At 36.2% G+C, this 23,013-nt stretch overlaps 1 protein-coding gene across 4 annotated transcripts in view; it reads left to right on the top strand.

The window, feature by feature from the left end:
- Nsd3 (nuclear receptor binding SET domain protein 3) overlaps positions 1 to 23,013 on the top strand; it is a 136,207-nt gene that overhangs the window by 94,449 nt on the left and 18,745 nt on the right. For 3 of the 4 annotated variants that reach the window (XM_004637246.3, XM_004637248.2, XM_023721965.1), the window contains exons 13-16: positions 9,649 to 9,846; positions 10,491 to 10,664; positions 15,951 to 16,097; positions 20,014 to 20,170. In XM_004637246.3, the coding sequence (XP_004637303.1) occupies positions 9,649 to 9,846; positions 10,491 to 10,664; positions 15,951 to 16,097; positions 20,014 to 20,170 (676 nt within the window). The remainder of the gene's footprint in view (positions 1 to 9,648; positions 9,847 to 10,490; positions 10,665 to 15,950; positions 16,098 to 20,013; positions 20,171 to 23,013) is intronic. The other variant, XM_004637249.3, reaches the window with a different exon arrangement.

The raw sequence follows: 23,013 nt of genomic DNA on the forward strand, positions 1-23,013 counted from the left end.
CGCAGGGTAATTGGTAGGTCCTATGAAATTTCTAATTTCAGTTCTTTAAGAAGCTTTCATTTCCTTGTTGATTGTTCTAGTTTACATTCCCACCAACAATGAGAAAGGGTTCCTTTTTCAGCACACCCTTGCCAGCATTTGTTATTTTCTGATTTCTTAATGATGCCATTCTTTGTTGAGTTAAATGGAATCTTAGCATTATATTAATTTACTTTTCTCTAATGACTAGAGATATTGAGCATTTTTTCATATATTTATTGGCTCATTGTATTTCTTTGTTTGTGAACTATTTTTATTGCCCGTTTTTTAATTGGATCTTTAATTTTAGATGGTTTAAGTTTTTTGAGCTCTTTGTATATTCTAAATATTAGTTCTCTGTCTGAGGAGTAGCTGACAAAGATTTTTCCCTTTTCTATAGATTGATTGTCTCTTCATTCTACTGATTGTTTTGATGTATAGAACCTTTAACAATTTTTTAAATCACTTATTTATTTGCTTACTTGACACAGGGACTCACTACACAGCTCAGACTTGTAGTGATTCTCCTATCTCAGCCTCCCTAGTGCTGGGATTACAGGGGTGTGCCACTATTCCCAGTTTCAGAGGCCAGCACAGTGTGGTTTCAGTGGCTGGCACAGCATACCCAGGTTTCTGGGGCCAGCATGGCCTGTACTACCAGGGATCAAATCCGGGTACTTGAGCTTGCCAAGCAGGCGCTTAGACCGCTGAGCTATCTCCCCAGCCTACAAAAGCTTTTAGTCTGATATAATTTCATTTGTTGATTCTTGATGTTATTTCTTGTGCAATTGAGGTTCTATTTAGAAAATCCTGTCCTACACCTATGTCCTTAAGTGTTTTACCTATTTTATATTCCAGTAGGTTTAATCTTTCTGTTTTAATGGTTAGATCTTAGATCTATTTTGGTTTTAATTTACTGTATGTTGAGAAATAAGGGTCCACTTTCAATCTTCTGCACTCACATAACCCCCGTTTTCCCAGCATCACTTGTTGAATAGACCATCTTTCTTCCAACATATTTTTTTTTGGCCTCTTTGTCAGAGATCAAATAGCTGAATGTGTCTGAGGAAGTTTCTGTATCCTCAGTTCCATTTGATTGACTCATATATTTGTTTTTGTTCCAGTACTATGCTATTTTCATCACTATTGCTTTGTAGTACAGTTTGAAGTCTGGTATTGCGCTCTCTCTCTCTCTCTCTCTTTTTGCGGGACTGGGGATTAAACTCAGGCCCTTGCGATTGCCAGGCAAGCACTTATTCTACTGAGCTATCTCCCTGGCCCCTCTTGTTTTGTTCTTGTTGCCCAAAATTGCTTTTACTATCTTGAGCCTCTTCTGGCTCTGTTTCAGTTTTAGTAATTTTTTTTTCTTTTTTAGATCTGTAAAGTAAAGTATGCTCTTACTATTTTGATTGCAACTGCATTGAATCTATATAATATTTTGAGAGTGTGACCATTTTGACAATACTGATACTACCCGTTCAGAAACAGTGGACAGTTTTTTTTTTTTTTTTTTTTTTGGTCTTTTTGAGACAAGGATTTTCTATAAGGGTCAGGCTGGCTTTGAAATCTCTCTATAGACTAGATTAACCTTGAATTTAAGAACTATCTTCTTGTCTTATCCTCCTGAGTATTGGGATTATAGGCAGGCACTGCTATGCCTGACCATCTTTCCATTTTCTCAATCTCTGTTTTCAGAGTACTGTAACTTCCTTCGTAGAGGTCTTTCACTTCCTTGGTTAGGTTAATTCCTAGATATTTCATTTTTTTAAGCTACTGTGAATACTGTTCTCATAATTTTCTTCTCATACTGTTTTTTTTTTTTTTTTTTTTTTTTTTTTTTTTGGTGGAACTGGGGCTTGCAACTCAGACCTTTGCACTTGCCAACAAGGGCTTATTCCACTGAGCCATCTCCCTGGCCCCCTTTTATTTATTTATTTATTTATTTATTTATTTTTTCATACTGTTGATTGATGTACACAAAAGCTCATGTTTTTTGTGTGTTGATCCTATATTATCACAATTTTGGATTTCACCAGTGGTTCAGAAAACATGAGTAGTACTCCAGAAAAGTGGAGAGATATAAGCTTTATTAAGTTGGCTGGCTCAGAGGAGTTAAGCACTCCCAACTCTGATTCCCGAGTCTGGGTTAGGAAAGGAGCTATGTAGAGCTGGGTGGAGGGGTGATGGTGGCAAGACAAAGGCAGTTACTTAAGGATGACCAGCTTGTACATCTGGATGGCTTTTGCAGACTAGGGAGTGAGACAGTGAGGACTGTGAAGCTGCTTGATGTTATTACACCAAAGAGTGGTTATACCAAAGGGTAACTGGTATGGAAAAGAAAGGAGGGAGATGCAGTAAGGGACAGAAACTGCTGTAATCTTGTGATTAAAAGATACAACAAAATAAGAATGTAGCATTATGTGATGAGCAAGGCTTGGGGTTGGGGGTATGGTGTCCAGGATGATTTATTTTTCTATCTCAGCATCCTGTTATGTTGTTAAGGTTTCTTGTCTATTATAAATTTTTTTGGTGGAGTTCTTTGGGTTTTCTATTAGAGTATCATGTTATCTGCAAATAATGATAATTTGAGTTCTTCCTCTCCTATAGGTTTCTTTTTCTTTTTCTTTTTCTTGTCTAATTGCTCTGGCTGATGTTTCAAGTACTATGTTGAATAGAAGAGGTGGGAATAGACACCCTTGTCTTGTGTCTGATTTTAGGAGCAACATTTCTAGGTTTTCCCCATTTAGTATGATGCTGGCTATTATTTTGTCATATATAGCTTTTCTGTTTCAGGTGTGGTCCTTCAATATCTGTTTTCCTCAGGGTTTTTCATGAGGTGTTGGATTTTGTTGAAAACCTTTTCAGTATCTACTGACATGATAGATGATTTTTGACCTTACTTCTGTTTAGATGATAAATTACATTTATTGACTTATGTATGTTGAAAAATTTACAAAATAATTTTAAAATTTATATATGTATAATAAAGAAAATTAAAAGTAGTAAAAGAAATTAGAAAGGATATAGAATTTCACTAAACAAAATAATAGGAATTCAACAATAGTTGTTATATTGCATAATGTTTTCTTCAAATTAGTTGTTTACTGATGTAAGCATGCAAAATTGGCTTTTAAAAAAAGTTATGAGAAATTTAAAAAAAGAAAATAAATCTAAGCAGTTAACTGCTCCTTTCAGTAGACCAGCAGAAATCAGCGGTATAATTATCCATGCTACCCTGTATATGTAATAAATATATCCTTTTTCCTTTTTTTCTTTCATCCTTTTCCTTATCCCAGTTCTTCCTTCCCTTTGAACATATTCTTTCCCTTTCACAGTATATTGTACCTTTCAGATTTTATTTACTCTTTCAAGTGCTTGCACTAGCAAGACAATATATTTGCACATGCAGGTCTGATTTATTTCACTTATGAGTAAGGTCTCTAGTTGCATCCATTTACCTATTAAAATCTCGAGTTTATGTATTTGTTATAGCTAAGGAATACTCCATTGTTTAAAATGCCACATCTTTTTTATCCACTCCTCAGTTGATGGGCATTTAGGTTGTTTCCAAAATTTAGCTATGACAGATTACACTGCTATAAACATGGGTACATACATATCACTGTCATATAATGTTTTTAGTTCTTTTGGAAAAACACCCAGGAGGAGAACAGTTGGGTTGAATGAGACCTCCAATTTTATCTTTTTGAGGAATCTTCACACTGATTTCCATAGTGGTTGTACCAGTCTATACTCCCACCAACAGGGGATTCCTTTTCCCCCACAACCCGTCCAGCGTTTGTTATTGGATGACTTTTTTTTTTTTTTTCTTTTTCTTAAATTTATGTATTTGTTACAGGGTCTCACTATACACCTCTGATTCGTAGTGATCCTCCTGTTTTCAGCCTCCCCAGCCCTGAGATTACAGGTGTGTGCCACTGTTCCCGAACTCAGTCCAGCTCAGTGCATCCCAGGGGCATGGCCAGAGTGGCATGCATACCAGGGGTTGACCCCTGGTCCCTGCGCTTGCCTAAGGAGGCGCAACTTTTCTCAATTCTACATATGTTCTAGGTAGAAGTTTTTTGTCTGAGGGACAGTCAGTTAAATTTTTTTTTCTCAGTTTGTGGCTTTTTTTTTTTTCCTCTGTTGGTAATTTATTTTGATGTGCAGAAGCTTTTCAAAAAGATGAGATGCCAGTTGTTAATTCTTTGAAGGATTTCCCTTGCAGTTTGCTTTTTGTTTAAGAACTCTACCTACTCCTGTGTCTTCAAGATTTCTTCCTACTTTCTCCTGTAGAGGATTTAGTGTTTCTGTTTTAATATTTAATTTTTTTTTTTTTTTAATTTTAGGGAAGGGTCTGCAGGGTGTTCAGGGTCTCACTACTAGATCAAACTCATAGTGATCCACTTGTTTACAGCCTCCCAAGAGCTGGGATTACAGGCGGCGGACCCCATGCCCAGTCGCAGTTGCTGTCTCAGTGTGTCCTGGGGGCAGGGTCAGCACAGCAGGCCCGGAGATAATATTTAAATCTTTGATTTATTTTCACTCTAGTCCATGATGATAGCCATGGGTCTAGTTTTAGTCTTTGGCATGTGAAATGCTAGTTTTTCTAGCACCATTTATTAAAGAGGCAATCTTTCTTCCAGTGAACATGATTGACCCTTTTGTCAAACAATAAAATAACTGTGTTTGTAGTTGTGTCTGTATCTTCTAATCTGTTCCATTGATTCTCAGGTCTGTTTTTTGCCAGATTTTATCACAGTAGCTTTGTAGTATAATTTCAGGTCAGAATTGTAGTGCTTCCTGCCTTTCCTTTGTTGTCCAAGGTTACTTTTGCTGTTCTGTCTCTTCTGGTTCAAATTCTAGGAATGTTTTCTCTAGATCTCTAAAGTATACTAATGGTATTTTAATCAGGGTTGCTTTAAATCATACTGTATAACAATTTTGGGAATATGGCTATTTTCACAATGTGGCTTCTTTCTGTCCAGGAGCAAAGAATATTCTTCCATTTTCTGACATCCTCTTTGATCTATCACTTCCTTCTTTTCTTCTTTCTTTCTTTCTTTCTTTCTTTCTTTTTTTTTTTGCGGAACCGGGGATTGAACTCAGGCCCTTGCACTTGCCAGAGAAGTGCTTATTCCACTGAGCCATCTCCCCGGCCCCCCCCCTATTTTCTCACAGTACTGTAATTTTCACTGTATAAATCTTTTACTTTATTTGTGAGATTGATTCCTAGGTATTTCATTTTGGGGGGATGTTATTGTGAAAGTTATGGTTTACGTGATTTCTCTCTCAGTGTGTTCGTTGTGTACAAAAATGCTATTGATTTTTGAGTGTCGTCTTTGTATCTTGCTACACTACTCAATTTGGTTATTAAATCTACACATCTCTTGGTTAGTTTTGGGGTCTTCTATGTAGAATATTATTTCACCTGCAAGTAATGATAATTTCACTTCTTCCTTTCCAGTAATTATTCCTTTTATTTCTCTCTCTTATCTAATTGCTCTAGTTAATGTTTCCAGAACTATGTTGAATAGGAGTGGTAACAGATATCTCTATCTTGTTCCTGATTTTAAAGAGAAAGCTTTCAATTTTTTCCATTTAATATGGTATTGGCTGTTGATTTGTGATAGATAGCTTTTATCAGGTTGAGGTAAAGACCATCTATTTTGATTTTCTGTAGGGTTTTTATCATGAATAAGAGTTAGACTTTGTCAAAAGCTTTTTCTGCATCTATTGAAATGATCATGTGATTTTTTTTTGTCTTTGACTTGAGGTGGTATATTATATTTATATATTTGTGTATTTTGAACCATCCCTACATTCCTGGGATGAGTCCCATTTGGTCGTGATATATACACTTCTTGATGATTTGCTGCATTCTGTTTACTAGTATTTTATTGAGGATCTTTGCATCTATGTTCATTGGGAGATAGGCCTATAGTTCTCTTTTTTGGTTAGGTCTTTCCCCTGTTTTGATATCAGAGTAATACTTGCCTCCAGGGATGAGTTTGGGAGAATTGTTTCTGTTTCAGTTTTATTGAAGAGGTTGAGAAGAGTTAGCATTAAATCTTCTTTAAATTTTTTGTAGAAGTCAGCTGTGAATACACCAGGACCTGGAGTTTTTGTTGTTGTTGGTAGGTTTTTTTTTTTTATTACATTTGCGATTTTATTTACTGATAACGGATTATTCAGACTTTCTATACCTTTTTCATTCAGCTTTGGTAATTCATATGTATGTAGGAATCTGTACATTTCTTCTGTGTTTTTCATCCTGTGAGAGTCAAGACTTTGGAATTGGGTATTGATGATCTGAATTTTCTGTAGGATCTGTAGTGAATTTGCCTATTTCGTTCCTTATTGTATGAATTTGAATTTTTTCTGTCTTTTTTTTTTTTTTTAAATCAGGTGGCTGTGGGTTTATCAATTTTATTTATTCTTCCAAAGAACTAGGGGCCGGGGAGATAGTAGAATAAGTGCTTCCCTGACAAGTGCAGGGTCCTGAGTTCAATCCCCAGTACCACCAAAAAAAAAAAAAAAAAAAAAAACCACCACAAAGAACTAACTCCTTGATTCATTAATTCTTCATATTGTTTTCTTTGTCTTCATTGCATACAAATCTGCTCTGATCTTTATAATTTCCTGCCTTTGGGCTTTGGACTTGACTTGCTCTTTTTTTTTCTAGGAGCTTGAGGTCAGCATAAGGTTGTTTATTTGGGCTTGTTCTGTTTTCTTGATATGAGAATTTACCACTAAATTTCCCTCTTAAGACTGCTTTTTTTTTGCATCCCACAGGTTCTGGTAAGTTGTATCTGTACTTTTTTTTTTTTTTTTTTTTGCCTGCCAGTTAGCTCCGCTGTTTAAGTGCCTGCTCATGCAAACACAGTCAGGAACAGGATACCGCAGTTTGATTCCCAGCTCCACGTGCCTTACCAGACCCACCCTTATGGAAGCCTTAGCCAGTCAAAAAAAATTTTAAAAATTAAAAAAAAAAAAAATCCCTCTGTATCTGTGCTTTGGCTTGTAAATATGTTTAATGTTTTCTTTAATTTCATCTGTGTCCCACTGATTGTTCAGGAGGCTGTTTTTTAATTTCCATGTGCTTATGGAATTTTTGCAGTTTCTTTTGTCAATAATTTCCAGTTCCTTTGCACTATGATCACATAATCTGCATGGAGTAATTTCAGTTCTTTTGCATTTACTTAAGTATGCTGTGTGTTAGTATATGGATTAACATCCTATATGCAACTGAGAAGAATATGTATTCTTACGTTGTGTGAAATACTCTGTAAAGGTCTACTGAGTCCATTTCTTCACAAATTTGGCTTAGTTCTATTATTTCCTTGCTGATTTTTTGCCTAGTTGATTTATCTTCTTGTGAAATGGGGTATTAAAGTCCCCATTGCAATTGTGTTATTGTTCATTTGACTTTTTATGTCAAAATTAGTCTTGTGTACTGGGGTGCTCCTACACTGGGTGCATATGTATTTATGACTGTTTTCTCTTCCTCTCATTTTCCCCTAACAAGTATGTAGTAACCTTCTTTATCTCTTTTGCTAATGCTTAAGTTTACATTGCCTGTGAACAGAATAGCTACCCCTGCTTTTTTCTGAGTTCTTCTGCATGGAATATTGTTTTCCATCCTTTTACTTTCAGCCTGTGAATTTCCCTTTGAATTAAATGAGTTTCTTTCTTTTTTTTTTTTTTTTGCTGAACCGGGGATTGAACTCAGTCCCTTGCGCTTGCCAAGGAAGCGTTTATTCCACTGAACCATCTCCCTAGCCCTAAATGAGTTTCTTGTATATAGCATGTTGCTGAAAGTTTTCCGTTCTGCCAGTCTGATTTCGTTTGGTGAGTTGAGGTCATTTACATTGATAATCATAGTTAATATGTATTGGTTTATCTTTGTCATGTTATTTTCCTGCTGTAGGTCCTCTACTTTTTCCCTGTGTTTAATTGCTTGCTCTGCTTGGTGGTTCTTTTCTATTGTTGTTCTTCAAGTTGTGGTCATTTTTGTCTCTAGATTATCTGTCAGTACTCTTCGTATGGTTGGTTTGGTAGTCATGAATTTCTTCAGTTGTTCTTTGTCATGCCATCTTATCTCTGGATTAAATTTGATAGCTAATTTTTCAAGGTACATCACTCTGGGTTGGAAGTTGTTTTCTTTCAGAACCTGAAATACTTCACTCCAGGTTGTTTTTGACTCGATGGTTTGTGTTGAGGAATCTGCCGTGATTCTAATGGGCTTTCCATCTGGTTTTTGTTTTTGTTTTTTTCTCTAACAGCTTTTAATATTCCGTTCTGCTGAATTTTTGAGATCTTGATTATTATGTGTCTGGGTCTAGATTTATTTTGACTATGGCTAATTGGAGTTCTGTATGCCTCACTTCGCTGTATGTCAGATTCTTTTCCCATGCTTAGGAAATTTCCTGCTGCTGCTACTTCTGCAAATAGTCTTTTTATGTCCTGCTGTTTCATTGACACCTGTCATTTTTATAATGTTTTTCTTGTCATCATCTTGTACCTGTTGAATTATTTCCTGGTTCCTTGTTAATTTTAAGAGATATTTCCTTTTGTGATTCCTAGCTTCAATACTGTCTTCAAGGTCTGAAAGTCTTTGTTCAGTTTTGTTCACACGGTTTTGCCAGCTTTCAATGGAACTCTTAAATTCCTGGATATCTGTTTGAATCTATTTCATGCAATCTCATTCTTTCCTACATTGTTTATTCAATGTTTCCATCATTTTTCTATTCTCCTATGTTTTTATCTGTCTTCTTTAGATGTGCTGATCAATTCTTTCATGATTGTCATTTCTTTTTTTACCTGAGAAATTATTTCTGATCTGATTTCTTTTATAGCCTGATGGAGTTGTTTCTTTACTTCAGTTGCTATCATTTCAGAAATTTCAGGTGTATGATTTCCTAATTCTTGTGTGATCTTATCTCCTGGACTTGTTCTGCATGGGCCAGAGGTCTGAGACTGCCTTTTGCTTCTTCCTTTTGGCATTTATGAAGCTTTCAGTGTTCACCAAGTCTCAGCAGCAACAATAGTGGAGGGTATGTCATTAGTCAGCAAGACCCTTGGGACAGTGTGATGGGGTTGGCTTAGCAGAGCTCCTGCCTGCCCTATGTCCAGTAGCCTAGAAAGAGCATGAAAGAGCAGAAAAAATCTGCTAAGGTCCCTTGCTTGCTTTGGTACCTTTTGCTTACCATGAACTGTTTCTCTGCAGTGTTTGTCTGCCATGCCATTCTGTTTTGGAGCCATCTGGTTATGGACTGAAACCTGTACACACTGTGTGCCAAATATAACTTTCCTCCATTAGCTTTGGGTGTCAGGTACTTTCTCTCAATAATGAGAGAAAAGTAACTAAGACATTAGTTGTTTTTGAGACAGAGTCTCAACTTTATAGTTCAGGCTGTCCTGGAGTTCATAGGATTGTCCTGTTTTAGCCTCCTCAGTGCTGAGATTCCAGCCATGCACCCCACCACAACTGGCTCTTGTATGTTAAATTCTTACATCTAATAGTAGAGTCTCTTTCCTGAGCAGCTCTTTGATGTCTATAGCTGCTTCTCCCTGCAGGGAATATGCTTGCATATTTCATTCATTCTCTGTTTCTCACCAATCTTCCAGGGCAGCATCCATGTTTTTCATGTAAGGTGCCTGGTGAAGATGTAAAACGTTGTTCTGTTGGTGCTTGTGGAAAGTTTTATCATGAAGCCTGTGTCCGAAAATTCTCCTCTGCCATCTTTGAATCAAAGGGATTCCGCTGTCCCCAGCACTGCTGCTCTGCCTGCTCTATGGAGAAAGATATCCACAAAGCAAGTAAAGGTAACACAGCTAAAGAAGGACAGAGTGATGTTTTGTGTAAAGTACCATGGCAAATAATGTATTAGGTATGTAGTTATAAACAACTTTGATCATTTCTCTTTTCTCTAGGTTTAATAGTTCAACTGCAGTAGACAACATGTTAAGTAACAAGTTGCAAATTCAGACCATGACAAGAAAATTCTATATGTTCAAAACTACATATGGAAAATCCCTTAGGCAGGTGCTATATTGGGAATATCATTATCTCTCCAGCATTAGAGCAAGTTTTCTTTGTGTGATCTCTAAATGTTGATGATGATGATGATTCTTGTTTTGAGACAGAGTCTCATTATGTGGTTTATGCTGGCCTTGAAGACACTATGTAGCTCAGGCTGGGCTTAAACTCACAGCACTCCTCCTATCTCAGCCTCCCAAGTGCTGGGATTACAGCCATGCACCACCACACACATCCTTCTAAATGAGTTTTAGGCTTTATTTAGGAACCATATAGTATAGGAATCACAGAACCAGCTTAGTTAAGAAAAAAGTATTTTACTATTGCTGTAACTAGTGTTGTATGGCAACCAAGAAAAACCCAACTCCAAAATCTCATGTCCAGCTGATGCCTTAGTGTGCAAATTGCTTTTTGTCTCCTTTTCAAACAGGACGCATGATGAAATGTTTGAGATGTCCAGTTGCCTATCACTCTGCAGATGCTTGTATTGCTGCAGGAAGCGTATTTGTATCCTCCTACGTTCTCATTTGTAGTGATCATTCCAAGCGGAGCAACAATTCTGCTGCTGCTGTAAATGTAGGCTTTTGTTTCGTTTGTGCCAGAGGTGAGTGTCAAACCTTTCTATTTCTTTTTCATTTCTTTAGCAGATTTCTCTATTAAGATGAGCTTTAGCATTAGAAGATGCTAATCTTCCCAAGCTATCTAGTACAGTGTCCCATCCAGTGCTGATGTGCATGGTTCAGAGTTTGATACCTGGTACAAAATGGAGAGAGAGAGAGAGAGAGAGAGAGAGAGAGAGAGAGAGAGAGAAATCACCATTTTTAGTACCTTGTTATTTTACAATGTTAAACCTCTAAATTGTTAAAATATTTGTTCTTCTATAAGCTGAACTAAAATCTGCATTTACAAATATAACTTGCAATTACAGATAAATGTTTTTTCAGTTTACTAATTTTCTATTAAAAGATTAATCTATTCTCTTTTATAAAGTTTCTCTACTTGAAATAGATCTTTCCACATCATCATCATTAATCCAAAACTTTCAGCTGATTGAGATTTCACATAAAAGGCAAGACTAGCACATTCATTTTTTGATCGTTTGTGTTGTATGTCATGTTTTGCTCTGGCATCAAGAGGGCATCATATGTGGTGGGCCAGTGAAAAATCGACAGTGCAGGCTTCTTACTTGCCAGCAGTTGATTCTTAAGTCCACCAAGACATTGATTAACTGAGAATAATACCCAGTCCCTGAGGGCAGGCAGGCAGTGAATCCAAGTGTGTGGTACACATAAAATAGGATGTCTTTGGTGAAGTGTGGCGTGGTGTCCAGCTTTACAAACTGGGTTTGATGATAATGAAACGTTGGAGGTTTTTTGGGTTTTTTTTTTTTTTTTTTTTTTTTTTTTAATAATTAGTAAGCATTACAGAGGCCAACTCGTATATCCCCATGTACCACTTCTGTTTTTTTGGTTTTTGATGTTGGTACTGGGAATCAAATTCAGCACCTTGACTTGCCAGGCAGGTTCTTGTGCATACATTCCCAGCACTTGTTTTGTCTTTAATATAAGTGCTAAATTTCTTCAACTTACTTGTTGTGAAGTATTATTTGAAAGACTTATTTTGAAAGACTCTAAGGCATAATCATGCCTGTTGTGTTATAAATAATACTGAGAATTAAGCCTTTTTTCTTGTGGTTTTGTTTTTTTTTTTTTTTTCTTTTTTTGCTTCAAGAGACAGTTAATTGGGGCCGGGGAAATGGCTCAGTGGAATAAGCGCTTCCCTGGCAAGCACAAGGGCCTGAGTTCAATCCCTGGTTCCACCAAAAAAAAAAAAAAAAAAAAAAAGAGACAGTTAATTTGGCAAAAGTAGTATAAAAATATTTCTAGAGTTCAGATCTTAGGTTGTTTTACTTTTGCAATTTTTGTTTTCAACAAATAGCTTAGAAGAGATAGGCTGGGTCTGTGGCTGGCACTGAAGTAGACAGCTTTGTCTGCAGCAAGGCAGTAACACTGTGCCTTGTTCTAAGGTCTGGCTGGGGATGGAGGATGCACCACATTGTTACAGTAACAGAAAGCATTAATAAAGGCCAATGATGACATAAAAATAAATAGAAAGCCACCCTAGTGCCTTCCTACCCTTCCTAAAGAAGGTAATGATAGGACAAAATTGTTGAATTATCAATTGAATGCTTAGCTTTAGAGACTTTAAGACGGAGTTGAGTAGCAGTGATAACATAAAGTTTCTTATCATTTTGCAATCCTTGCTACCATTCCTAGATACTTATACTGGCAATGTGTAAGCACATTTAATTTAGCCAACATTTTTATTTTGTTTTGATGTTTTAAAAAGTAATTTAGTGGGCCGGGGAGATGGCTCAGTGGAATAAGTGCTTCCCAGGCAAGCACAAGGGCCTGAGTTCAATCCCCAGTTCTGAAAAAAAAAAAAAAAAAAAAAAAAAAAAAGAAAGAAAAGTAATTTAGTGAACATTTTGAACCTTGAGTTTGTAACTATATAATGACTTATTTTGGGGGGTACATTCTAAATTCAGTGCTATCAGTATATTGACCAGTATTTTCTTTAGTTGTATTTCATTCAGTAATTGAGAACTTTTTCCAACAGGTATTTCAATTTAAGAATAGATAGGAAGTGATTCACTAACAGAAACTCCCAGTCATTTTGTTAAATTTAACTTGTATCTCTTGATTGAAAGCTTGGGAATAATATAACATAATAATATAAAATAATCCTATGTTTTAAAAACAGAATCCATATTTGTATCTTATAAATTTGAAAAGTATTATGAGATATTTATTGTATTTAAATGCCTATGTAAGGAATTTTATTTAATTTACATTTTTTTTAAAGGTGAGGTCTCCCCATGTAGTTCAAGTTGGCCTTGAATCCACTATGTAGCACAGGCTGGCCTCACCCAGCATCTGACAAGGTTTAAATTAAGTCCTTTTTGTCTGAGTGTTGGTCAGGCGGTCGGTTGGTCAGTCTGTCTTTGTCTGTCTGTGTCTGTCTTTCTCTCTGTCTCTCTGTCTGTCTCTCTCTCTCTCTCTCTCTCTCTCTCTCTCTCTCTCTCTCCTGAGACAAGGTTTTGTTCTGCAATTCAGACTGGCCTCAAACTCATGACAGTGTTCCTGCCTTATTCTCCTGAGAGTTGGGGTTATAGGTATATGCCAACATGCCTGGCTTATCTCGTCTTTTTTTTTTTTTTTTTTTTTTGTATTTAGTACAGGGTCTACAGGGTCTCACTACACAGATAGGACTCGTAATGATTCTCCCATTTTTAGCCTCCCAAGCACTGGGATTACAGGTGCATGTCACCACACCCAGTCTGTCACTGTCTCAGTGTGCACTGGAGGCAGGGCCAGCACAGCATGCTGGGGACCAAACCCCGGTCACTGCACCTGCCTAAGCAGGCACTTTAGACCGCTGAGCTATCTGGGCTGCCCAATATATCAAGTCTTTTAAAAGTAAATAATGTGTGTCCTTCTGTAAGTATTGAGATCACCTTTGGGGGGAATACTGAGGATTGAACTTTGTAAGTGCTGAGCAACATCCTCAGCCCTATTTATTTATTTATTATTTTAAGATGGTCTCGCTGTTGCCCCAGGCTGAGACCTAACCCTAATATCTATACAAAAATAGATACTGTAATTTTTTCATTTTAGAAAACTTGGCTTATTTTGCTTCTTTCTTCATACAAAATTTTTTTCTCATGAATGATTTTTCTTAGTTCTTGCTTATTGGATGTTTAAGGTTATTAAACTTCTCTTAAAGATCAAAATATCTAAAAATATATTATACCCAGTTCCACAAAAAAAAAAAATAAAAAATAAAAAATAAAAATATATTATAGTTTTTAAATTTTAGGGATAGCTGGGTGTAGTGGTACACACCTATAATCCCAGCACTTGGAAGGCTAAGGCAAGAGGATTGCTGCAAGTTCAAGGCCAGCCTGGGATACAACGTGAATTCAAGACCAGCCCAAACTGCATAGCGAAATCCAGTTTCAAAAAGACTAGATAGATAGATAGATAGATAGATAGATGGTTTCTTCTCCAGCTCTCTCTTTCTTCTCAATCTCTCTCTCTCTCTTTCTGTCTCTCTCACACACACAGCCAACTTGAAACACAAATAGGAGAAGGTGGAACTTTGTCAGTGTGGTATATTATTTATTTCCCCATGTAGTAGGTGGTATAAGATAGGCTAATTAACATTCTGTGCCTTTCTGTGTAATCATAATTTTAAATGAGGCCCCAGCCATAGATTAGTTTTCATTTTAATAGCAATAATAGCAATTGATTTTACACATGTAAATCAGTCTCTGCTGGATACTATTTGAAAGAACTGTCCAAGAGGTTATTTCTCCATTTTATATGGATGAGCACACCAAAGCTCACATTAAGCTGTGACATCAAGGAACCTGCAGTTGTTTCCAATTTTTCTTACTTCAAAGCTTATGTGGTTTTTTTGTTTGTTTTACATTATACCACCTCCTTCTATAAAATTTTATTTATATATAAAAATTTATTTATATATATTATTTATATGTATAATTTATTTTGACAATAGATTACTTTTCTTAGAAGTTTCTTATGTTATTAGCAATTCTAAGTCTTTTATTTTTCTTTTTTCTGTACTTAGTACAGTGTCTTCAGGGTCTCACTACACAGATTGGACTCTTAGTGATTCTCCTGTTTTCAGCTTCCCAAGCACTGGGATTACAGGTGCGCGCCACCACGCCTAGTCTCACTTGCTTCTCAGTGCACCCTGGGGGCAGGGCTGGGGCCAGCACAACACACTGGGGACTGAACCCTGGTCCCTGCGCCTTCCTAAGCAAGCACTTTAGTCCACTGAGCTATCTGGCCACCCCTAGCAATTCTAAGTCTTATTCTGTCATTCGGTTTAGGGACCTTCCTTGACTTTGCATCAGTGGAGGGCAGCATCACATGAAAATAAGGCCCACAGGAGAAAGTAAATGGCAACCCTTTTAGAAATGAAACTTCCCACTCAAAAATATCTCAGTGAAATTGCTGTTATGATTTGTGTTGTAAAAACCTACATCATTATAAACTGGCTAGTAATCAAGATAGATTACACTTCCCTTAGTCTATAGTCATGGGTTCAGAAGTGACTTACAGTGAATCATGAACAACTTAGCAAAAGAAAGGGAATAGGAGGAGAAAGGGGGTCCATAAGTGTTTTATGTTTTTCTCCAAATAGGAGAGCTGTACTGGTAGATCAAAGGGACTACAGTGAACCTTTAAGTTGGTAATCGCTTTATATTGTGACAGGGAAAGAATTTAAATGCTTTACATTACTTCATTAAAGTTCAGGAAGATATGGCTCCGTTAAAGTCATCTACTGTGTCAGTAGGGAAAGGTTTCATTACCTGGCAGAGAAAGCTAGAATTTGAGTATATCTCAAGATATTGACAGATAAAAGAGATTCAGTTCTGTCTTGAAGTTTTGTTTCATATGTGGTAGAGAGATTAGGGCCTGTGCTATGTAAATGAGTCTTATTTCTAGATTACCAAATAACAGTTTGTTTTGCTGGGTTGCCTTCATAGTATGGCTAAATGTTAAGGAACACAGCTTTGTTTATCTTAGGAAATTTTCAATATGATGTGAAATGCCACATACATCTTCAAGTTATTTGGAATTTTCTTCTGCAGCATAGAAGTTTCTGTTAGGGATAAGGAATCAAGTAGTTCAACCTCCCTTTAATAATTGCAGAAAGCTTTTTGGTTAGATTTTTCTTTTTCTTGTCCCGACACCCAGCTTTAAGGCACAACTGCATTATAGGTATTGATTTATTTTTCTCCTCATGGAATCATGGGTAGTTTCATTGAAGCTCATCTCTTTCTGTTTGTTTTGTATAGGGCTGATAGTTCAGGACCATTCAGACCCCATGTTCAGTTCCTATGCCTATAAGTCCCACTACCTACTGAATGAATCAAATCGTGCTGAGTTGATGAAATTACCTATGATTCCTTCTTCGTCAGCTTCCAAAAAGAAATGTGAGAAAGGTAATAATTGAAATAGTTTATCCTTGCTTTGATTTTTGCATTTCCTATTTTTTCTCTTTAAGTGAAGGGGGAAGTATATGGCTGTTGAGCACCATCTGTTGCTTTTGGTAAATTCTGCCTTGGTGGTTGTGACTGTATTTTCCTATGGCTGCAAAACAATAAAAAAAGGGCTTAAAATAATTCATTATTATAAATTTTTCCTTTTCTCCTTGAATAAATTTTCACACCTTCCATATATTTAGGTTATTGAAATAGTATAAAAACTAGGATTTTGTTGAATATTAAAAATATATATTTTAAGTACTTTTCTCTTTTCCCTAAAGTAAAACTATCATTCTTGTTAGAATAAAATAGATATGGTATAATTTATAACCATCAATTAAAAATGTTATTAAAAGAAAGAAACCTATGTATATAGTACTTACAACTTTGGTTTTAGTGTATGTTCTGTCATTTTGTTTCTTAAATGTTTTAAGATCCTATGAAAACTACCTGTCCTTAGGAAATTTTAGTGGAAAAATGGGGTATGAGGAATCCCCCAAACTGGTATTAGAAGGCAGCCCAGCTGAATCGCTGATGGAGAATTTACCCACAGAGAGTTAAGAGTTAAATGTATGTGTGGCTAGATATATATCTATTTTCTGAATTAATTTTGTCTGTGGAAGAAAACTTTATCCTGTTTAGCTTTCCATAGCCTATTTGTAGTAAAGAGGGCAAAATGACTTAACAATAATGTTATTTGAGCTGGGCATTGGGCTCATGCCTATAATTCCAGCACTTGGGAGGCTGAGGCAGGAGGAGTGCCACAGGTTTGAAGCCTGAGCTACATAGTGAGTTGAAGACTAGCCTGGACTAGCAACACCCTGTCTCAAAAAAAAAAAAAGGAAGGAAGGAAGGAAGGAAGGAAGGAAGGAAGGAAGGAAGGAAGGAAGAGAGGAAGGGAGGAAGGGGAAGGGGAAAGGGAAAGGGAAGGAGAGGAGAGGAGAGGAGAGGAAAGGAAAGGAAAGGAAAGGAAAGGAAAGGAAAGGAAAGGAAAGGAAAGGAAGGTAGGTTATTTGAGGAGTTATACCAGAAGAAAAATTCAGTGAGCATGGAAGATAAGGCCTTTTTCTGTATACATTCACATTACCATCTGAGGGCCAGGTGCAGAATCTATAAGGAAAAATTCATTCATAATGTAGCATGTAGATATACTAGCTATTTTGAATTTTTTTTTTCCATTTTTTGTGTTGCCTGTTTGATGGCTCTTTGCTCCTTGTGGCAACTCATAATTCAAGTATAACTAAACAAATTAATTAGAACCTATTAGAAACACTGCAAAAAGTATTGATTTATTTTCCCTTGAAATCAAATTGGTGATTTGATCATCTTATTGGTGATGTCACCTGCTTCTAAAACAAAAATGAGCATAGATCTGATTTATTCCATAATGCAATAAAGTTAGTCTATCTGAGGCATTTTAGGAAGTGTTTTATTTTCCTGTTAGCACCTTTATAAAATCTACAGGAAGGTAAGATCTTCTGAAAAGTTGATAGCAGACCCTTCAAAGGTTAAATTGTTGCTTTATTTTCAGCAGTCAGTATTAATCTTGACACACATTGAAATTATTTTGAGCCCTCTGCCTAGCTTGAACCATATGTTCTCTTGCATCCTAAAATAGTATTCTTGCACAGCACCAAGGCAAATCATCATACTTTAATTTTTCTATACCCCTGCATATTTTAACATATTTATCGTGATGATTTTCACGGATGATTCTGGCTCTGTATTTCCTCTGAAATAGACTTAAAATGTAGAACCATTCAGTAATATTGAAAATGACAGACCTGAGTTTTCCACATCAGTGCTTCTAATCACATGTCCTCTAAAACTGTTTACAAAGACTGTTCTCCCTTTGGTCGTTCCTTTTCAATGAAAAAATGAATAATCTCATTTTGCTTTAAATGTACAAAAGAATCCCTTACCTAGGCTTAGAGCATTCAGGCAGCTAATCTCAGGACTGGAGAATTGAACCTGCTAAATCCATATTTGTATCTGCAGTAAAAGGAAAAATGCTGATGATTGAAGTCAAAGCTTTTAAGCAGAGGAAATATAGTAATGTAATGTAGTAACGTATATACTGGATATGTATAGATTGTTCTCTTTTTGTTTTCATGTTAATCTGTTAGTTTGAAAGTCTATAGGAAGATAAGATTTTCTGGAAAATTGATAGCAAACCCTCCCAAAGTTAGAGCATGTCATTTGATCCAGTTGTATGAGTGCTCTTAGTCTTTTTTATGAGACTTTAACTCTCAATATACTTGTGGGTGTGTGGACATAATTTAACAAAATATACTTGTGGGTGTGTGGACATAATTTAACAAAAGATAAATGAAATAAATGTTTATATTATATTCACGTTGAGTACTTAACTTTGTTGAAACATACCTATAATCATCCCCGCTTGTCCCCCAAAAACCTGTTATTTCTTTACAATTAAAAATATTATTTTGTTTGCTACACCTGTTTTGGCATTAATCCCAAGATTATTTTGTATAGTTAAAAGGAGAGGGTTTAGACAGGGAACTTGGACAGATACCCTTACATATGGTACTTCACTGTTCACTGATAATTATTTTGTGCTATAAAGCAGTGGTTCTTGATACTAAGTCAGAAAAGGTAAATTCAAAATTGTTGAATTGTTTTGGAACTTTTAACAGAATCACATTTGTGCAAAATGAGTTTCTTTATATTGGACTATGATTTTAATTATACAGTATAGTAATTGTCTTGTTGTTGGATCAGAATCTTTGATTGACAGGTACATATTTCTTTGACTAATAAAATAGGGGGGGTTGATACAATGTTTAACAATATGTTGGTTCATGAGGAATGGTACAGGAGAGGAAAATGCAAACCACTGCTGTATAGCCTATTTGTCTTTTTTTCCCTGAAAAAGTAATGATACTATAATCACTAGTTTGAGACTCTATGTTCCTTTTGATTTTTGTATTCTTTTGTATGGAGAAAAACAAAAATCCAGCTCAACCTTTTTATTTTTTTTCATTCTTGCTAATTTTGTTGTAAAGGGATTTGGTTAACTGGTACTGGATTAAAATACAAAGATGACTATTGCTTTGTTTCTTACCTCTGAATAAGAAAAGAAAATTGCTTACTTTCTTGAAAAATAATCTATTCAATGTAAAAATTTGTTGTTGTTTTGGCTATTTGTTTTTGTTTTGCTTGAGGCAGAGTGTTCTGATGTAGTTCAGGCCAGCCTTCTGTTCACTGTGTAACCCAGGTTGACCTCGAACTTGAAGCAATCCTCTTGCCTCAGTCTCCCAAGTACTGGGATTATAGGTGTGCACCACCAAGCTTTGCTCAGTGTAAAGATTTTATGCATTCATCTTGTTATATGTTAGCAGTTGGGGACTGGAGAGATAGCTTGGCAGCCTAAGCGCCTGCCTGGCAAGTGCAAGGACCAGGCCCCTCCCAAGTTTGATCCCTGGTACCAGATGCTGTGTACACTGTGCTGACCCCAAAACTGGGCATAGTGGTGCACCCTGGAATCTCAGCACCAGGGAAGCTGAGGCAGGAGGATCCCTGCAAGTCCAAGTTGTGTAGCAAGACCCTGTACCCAAAAAAAAAAAATAATAATAATTTAAAGCTTGTATATTAATAGTTGTTAGCTGCTTGCTAAACTGATACAGTAGTTCACATTTTATAGCACTGTTTTGGTAGCACTCCAAAGCTCTAAGTTTATAGCTACTGAAGTCTAAATGTGGTTAAATATTTCACTTTTTTTAATCCAGTACTCTAGATATGACTCAATCCCTTTGATTTTCCTGAATTTCAATTAAAATTCACTGCACTTAAAATATAACTTTTGTTCTATGTCCTCATTTCTCAATTATTAAGACTGTTTGTTTGTTTCAAGGTGGAAGACTGCTCTGCTGTGAATCCTGCCCAGCTTCCTTTCATCCGGAATGTTTGAACATAGATACGCCAGAAGGCTGCTGGAATTGTAATGACTGTAAAGCTGGCAAGAAACTGCATTACAAACAGATTGTTTGGGTCAAACTGGGAAATTACAGGCAAGTTTTCCAAGGACAAAGAATAGGTGTCCAGTCATTGCTCAGGACAGGTTCACAGTTGGTTGGCAGAACCTGCCTCCCTTGAGAGAGAAAGGCAAGGGCTCAGTGTGGTATAGGGGCTAGGAAAGTTAGGTTCTCATTGGGGATGTTTTCTTTGAGATTGGTTGGTTAACTGTTGTGCTGTATTCTGAATGTTATTTTATACTACTCATCTAGGTACTACTAGATTTTGAAATAAAAGGTTTTACAGGGACAGTGGACATAATAGTTTCTTTGTGTCTTAATTAGATTAATATTGATTTCTGACTTCTGATAGGATTAAGAGTTTGTATCCTTGCCAGAGTAGCTCTCTTTGCCTTTGAGTCTGGCCCATTTTTTTGTTCTAGCTAGAAGCCCCAAATGACGTATAAAGGAGATTTTTACAATTTAGCGAGGTTCCTACAAAAAGAATCTTTATTAAAAAAAGAAAAAAAAAGATTCTTTAATTACTAAGGGAATGAGATAGAACTGTGTGATTGCCGTTATTTTAAACATTTCCCTTTACAGCTTTTCCAAAGGCTCCACTGAACAATATATTTTTAAAACTTCACTTTTTAATACATGTTTATAATTTTTTTAAAGAAAATAGATATTAGACTAGCACCTTAGAGTTGCTGCTTTTCACTTAGAATCCTAAGTAAAATAGACAAGTTCAACCATGGTGAATTTTTTTGTTGTTGTTGTTGGCAAAGAACTGTGTTGTCTTCTTTGCCTTATGCTACTTACTTATTTCTTCTTCTTCTCCTTCTCGTTCTTCTTGTCTTTCTTCTTCTTCTTGTTCTTCATCATCATCATCATCATCATCATCATCATCATCATCATCATCAAACTTGGGACCTTGTGCTTTCCAGACAGGCACTTGTGCCACAGAGCAATGTCCCCTATGTATTGAATTTTAAAACTTAAATTTTACCTGGAATTGGAGCATTAAGTTGAGGCTCACTTTTTTGTCATTTTCTTTATTGGTACATAATGTTTTCCTTCCTCGTAGGGAGTTGGTGCATGTGTATAATAAACACGTGATTACATTTCTTGATCCTCTTCTCTGTTGTTTTTTTTTGGCACATTTTTTTTAAATGACAAGAAATTTCCTAGCCTTAAAAAAAATTGAATAGTTTGAATACACAAATTTTATATTCTATGTTAAAAAGTAGCACAGTTTTAAAGGGCAGATGTCAAGCTGAAGAAAAGTATTTGCTCCTGTGCATTTAGTAAGAAAAGGCAGATACCTCATTAGAAAAAAAGGAAAAGGAAAAAGAAATAGAAAAGGATAAGAAATAGAAAATTATCACATAAAAAACTTCAGCTTCACTAAAAACAAAGGCACATTAAAACATTTTTTTCAATTCAAAGATTGCCAAATACTTTTTAAAAATGATAGATTTGTGGTCATTGAAGGTTATGGAGAAATGATTGCTTTTTGGAGGCAGTCTGGTGTCACATGTCAGAATTGTGGCTATAGCATTCTAGTTCGTGGGATTTATCTAAAGAAAAAAGTGAGCCCAGGCATTATGACATATTCCTGTCAACCCTGCATGAGGCTGAGACAGGTGGATTGAGAGTTCGAAGCCAGCCTGGACTACATAGTGAAACTGACCTCTCCCAATAATGTAGTCAGAAATTATCAGTGTGTTCACTGCAATGTGATTTCTAAGTGCAACAATTTAAAATAATCTAATTCCTTAGTCAATATGGGCTTTGTCAAATAAATTTATAGTGCATCTATGTTAGACCAGCATAAACCCAATAAAAGGGTAATTACAGGTCTGTACACTAATATTGGAAGATATCGGTGGAATACAGTTGAATTTAAAAGGTATATTAAACACATGCAGTCTGTTTCCACGTGTTTTGTTTTATTCTGGTTTGTTTTTGAGACAGGGTCTCACCATAAAGCCAGGCTGTTCTAAAACTTTTAGGCCCAGCTCATCTTCTGGTCTCAGCTTCCTCAAGAGTTGGGAATATAAACACACCGAAATGCATTTGGCCTTATGAAATTATTGTTTAGATCTGGGTATGTTGTGTTTTATATAACTGGAATGAAACAGTATTAATAGTCTCACGGATGAGATTGCAAGGGGAGACACTTTTACTTTTCCATTTCTGCGTTTGAGTTTAAAATTTTATTTTAAGGGGCCAGGGAGATGGCTCAGTGAAGTTTTTGTTCACTAAAGTTTTTGTTTACTAGCAAGTGCAAGAGCCTGAGTTCAATCCCCGGTTCTGAAAAAAATATATATATATATTTTAATTGTGCATGACAGTATACATTTGGGAGTACAGTGTGATGTTTTGATATGCTTCAAGTTTTAAAAGAAAACCATTCTATTTTCATAATATAATATCTATTTTTCTTGGTGGTGCATGCCTGTTCTCCCATCACTGGGGATACAGGAGGGTTGCTGAGAATTTGAGGCCAGTCTGGGCTATTAGGCAAGACGCTGTCTCCAAAAAATTTCTTGACAGAGGAGGATCACAAGTTCAGGACGAGCCTGGGTGACCTAGCAACATTCTGTCTTTAAAAGTGGTTGGGGATATAGCTCAGTGAAAGGGCCTAGGGTTAAATCCTCAGTACTGGGAGAAAGGGAATTCCTGGTTAAGAATTAAGCAAAAACTATAACAGGCCAGGTGTGGTGTCACACTCCTAGAATTCTAGCATTTGAGGATTGCCACAGGTTTGAAGCCAGCCTGGGCTTCATCGTGAGTTCAAGTCCTCCCTAAACTATACAGTGGACCCCTATCTCAGAAAGAAAGAAAGAAAGAAAGAAAGAAAGAAAGAAAGAAAGAAAGAAAGAAAGAAAGAAAGA

Source organism: Octodon degus, unplaced genomic scaffold, assembly GCF_000260255.1.
Source record: "Octodon degus isolate 3935 unplaced genomic scaffold, OctDeg1.0 scaffold00088, whole genome shotgun sequence".
Taxonomy (NCBI): Eukaryota; Metazoa; Chordata; class Mammalia; order Rodentia; family Octodontidae; genus Octodon; species Octodon degus.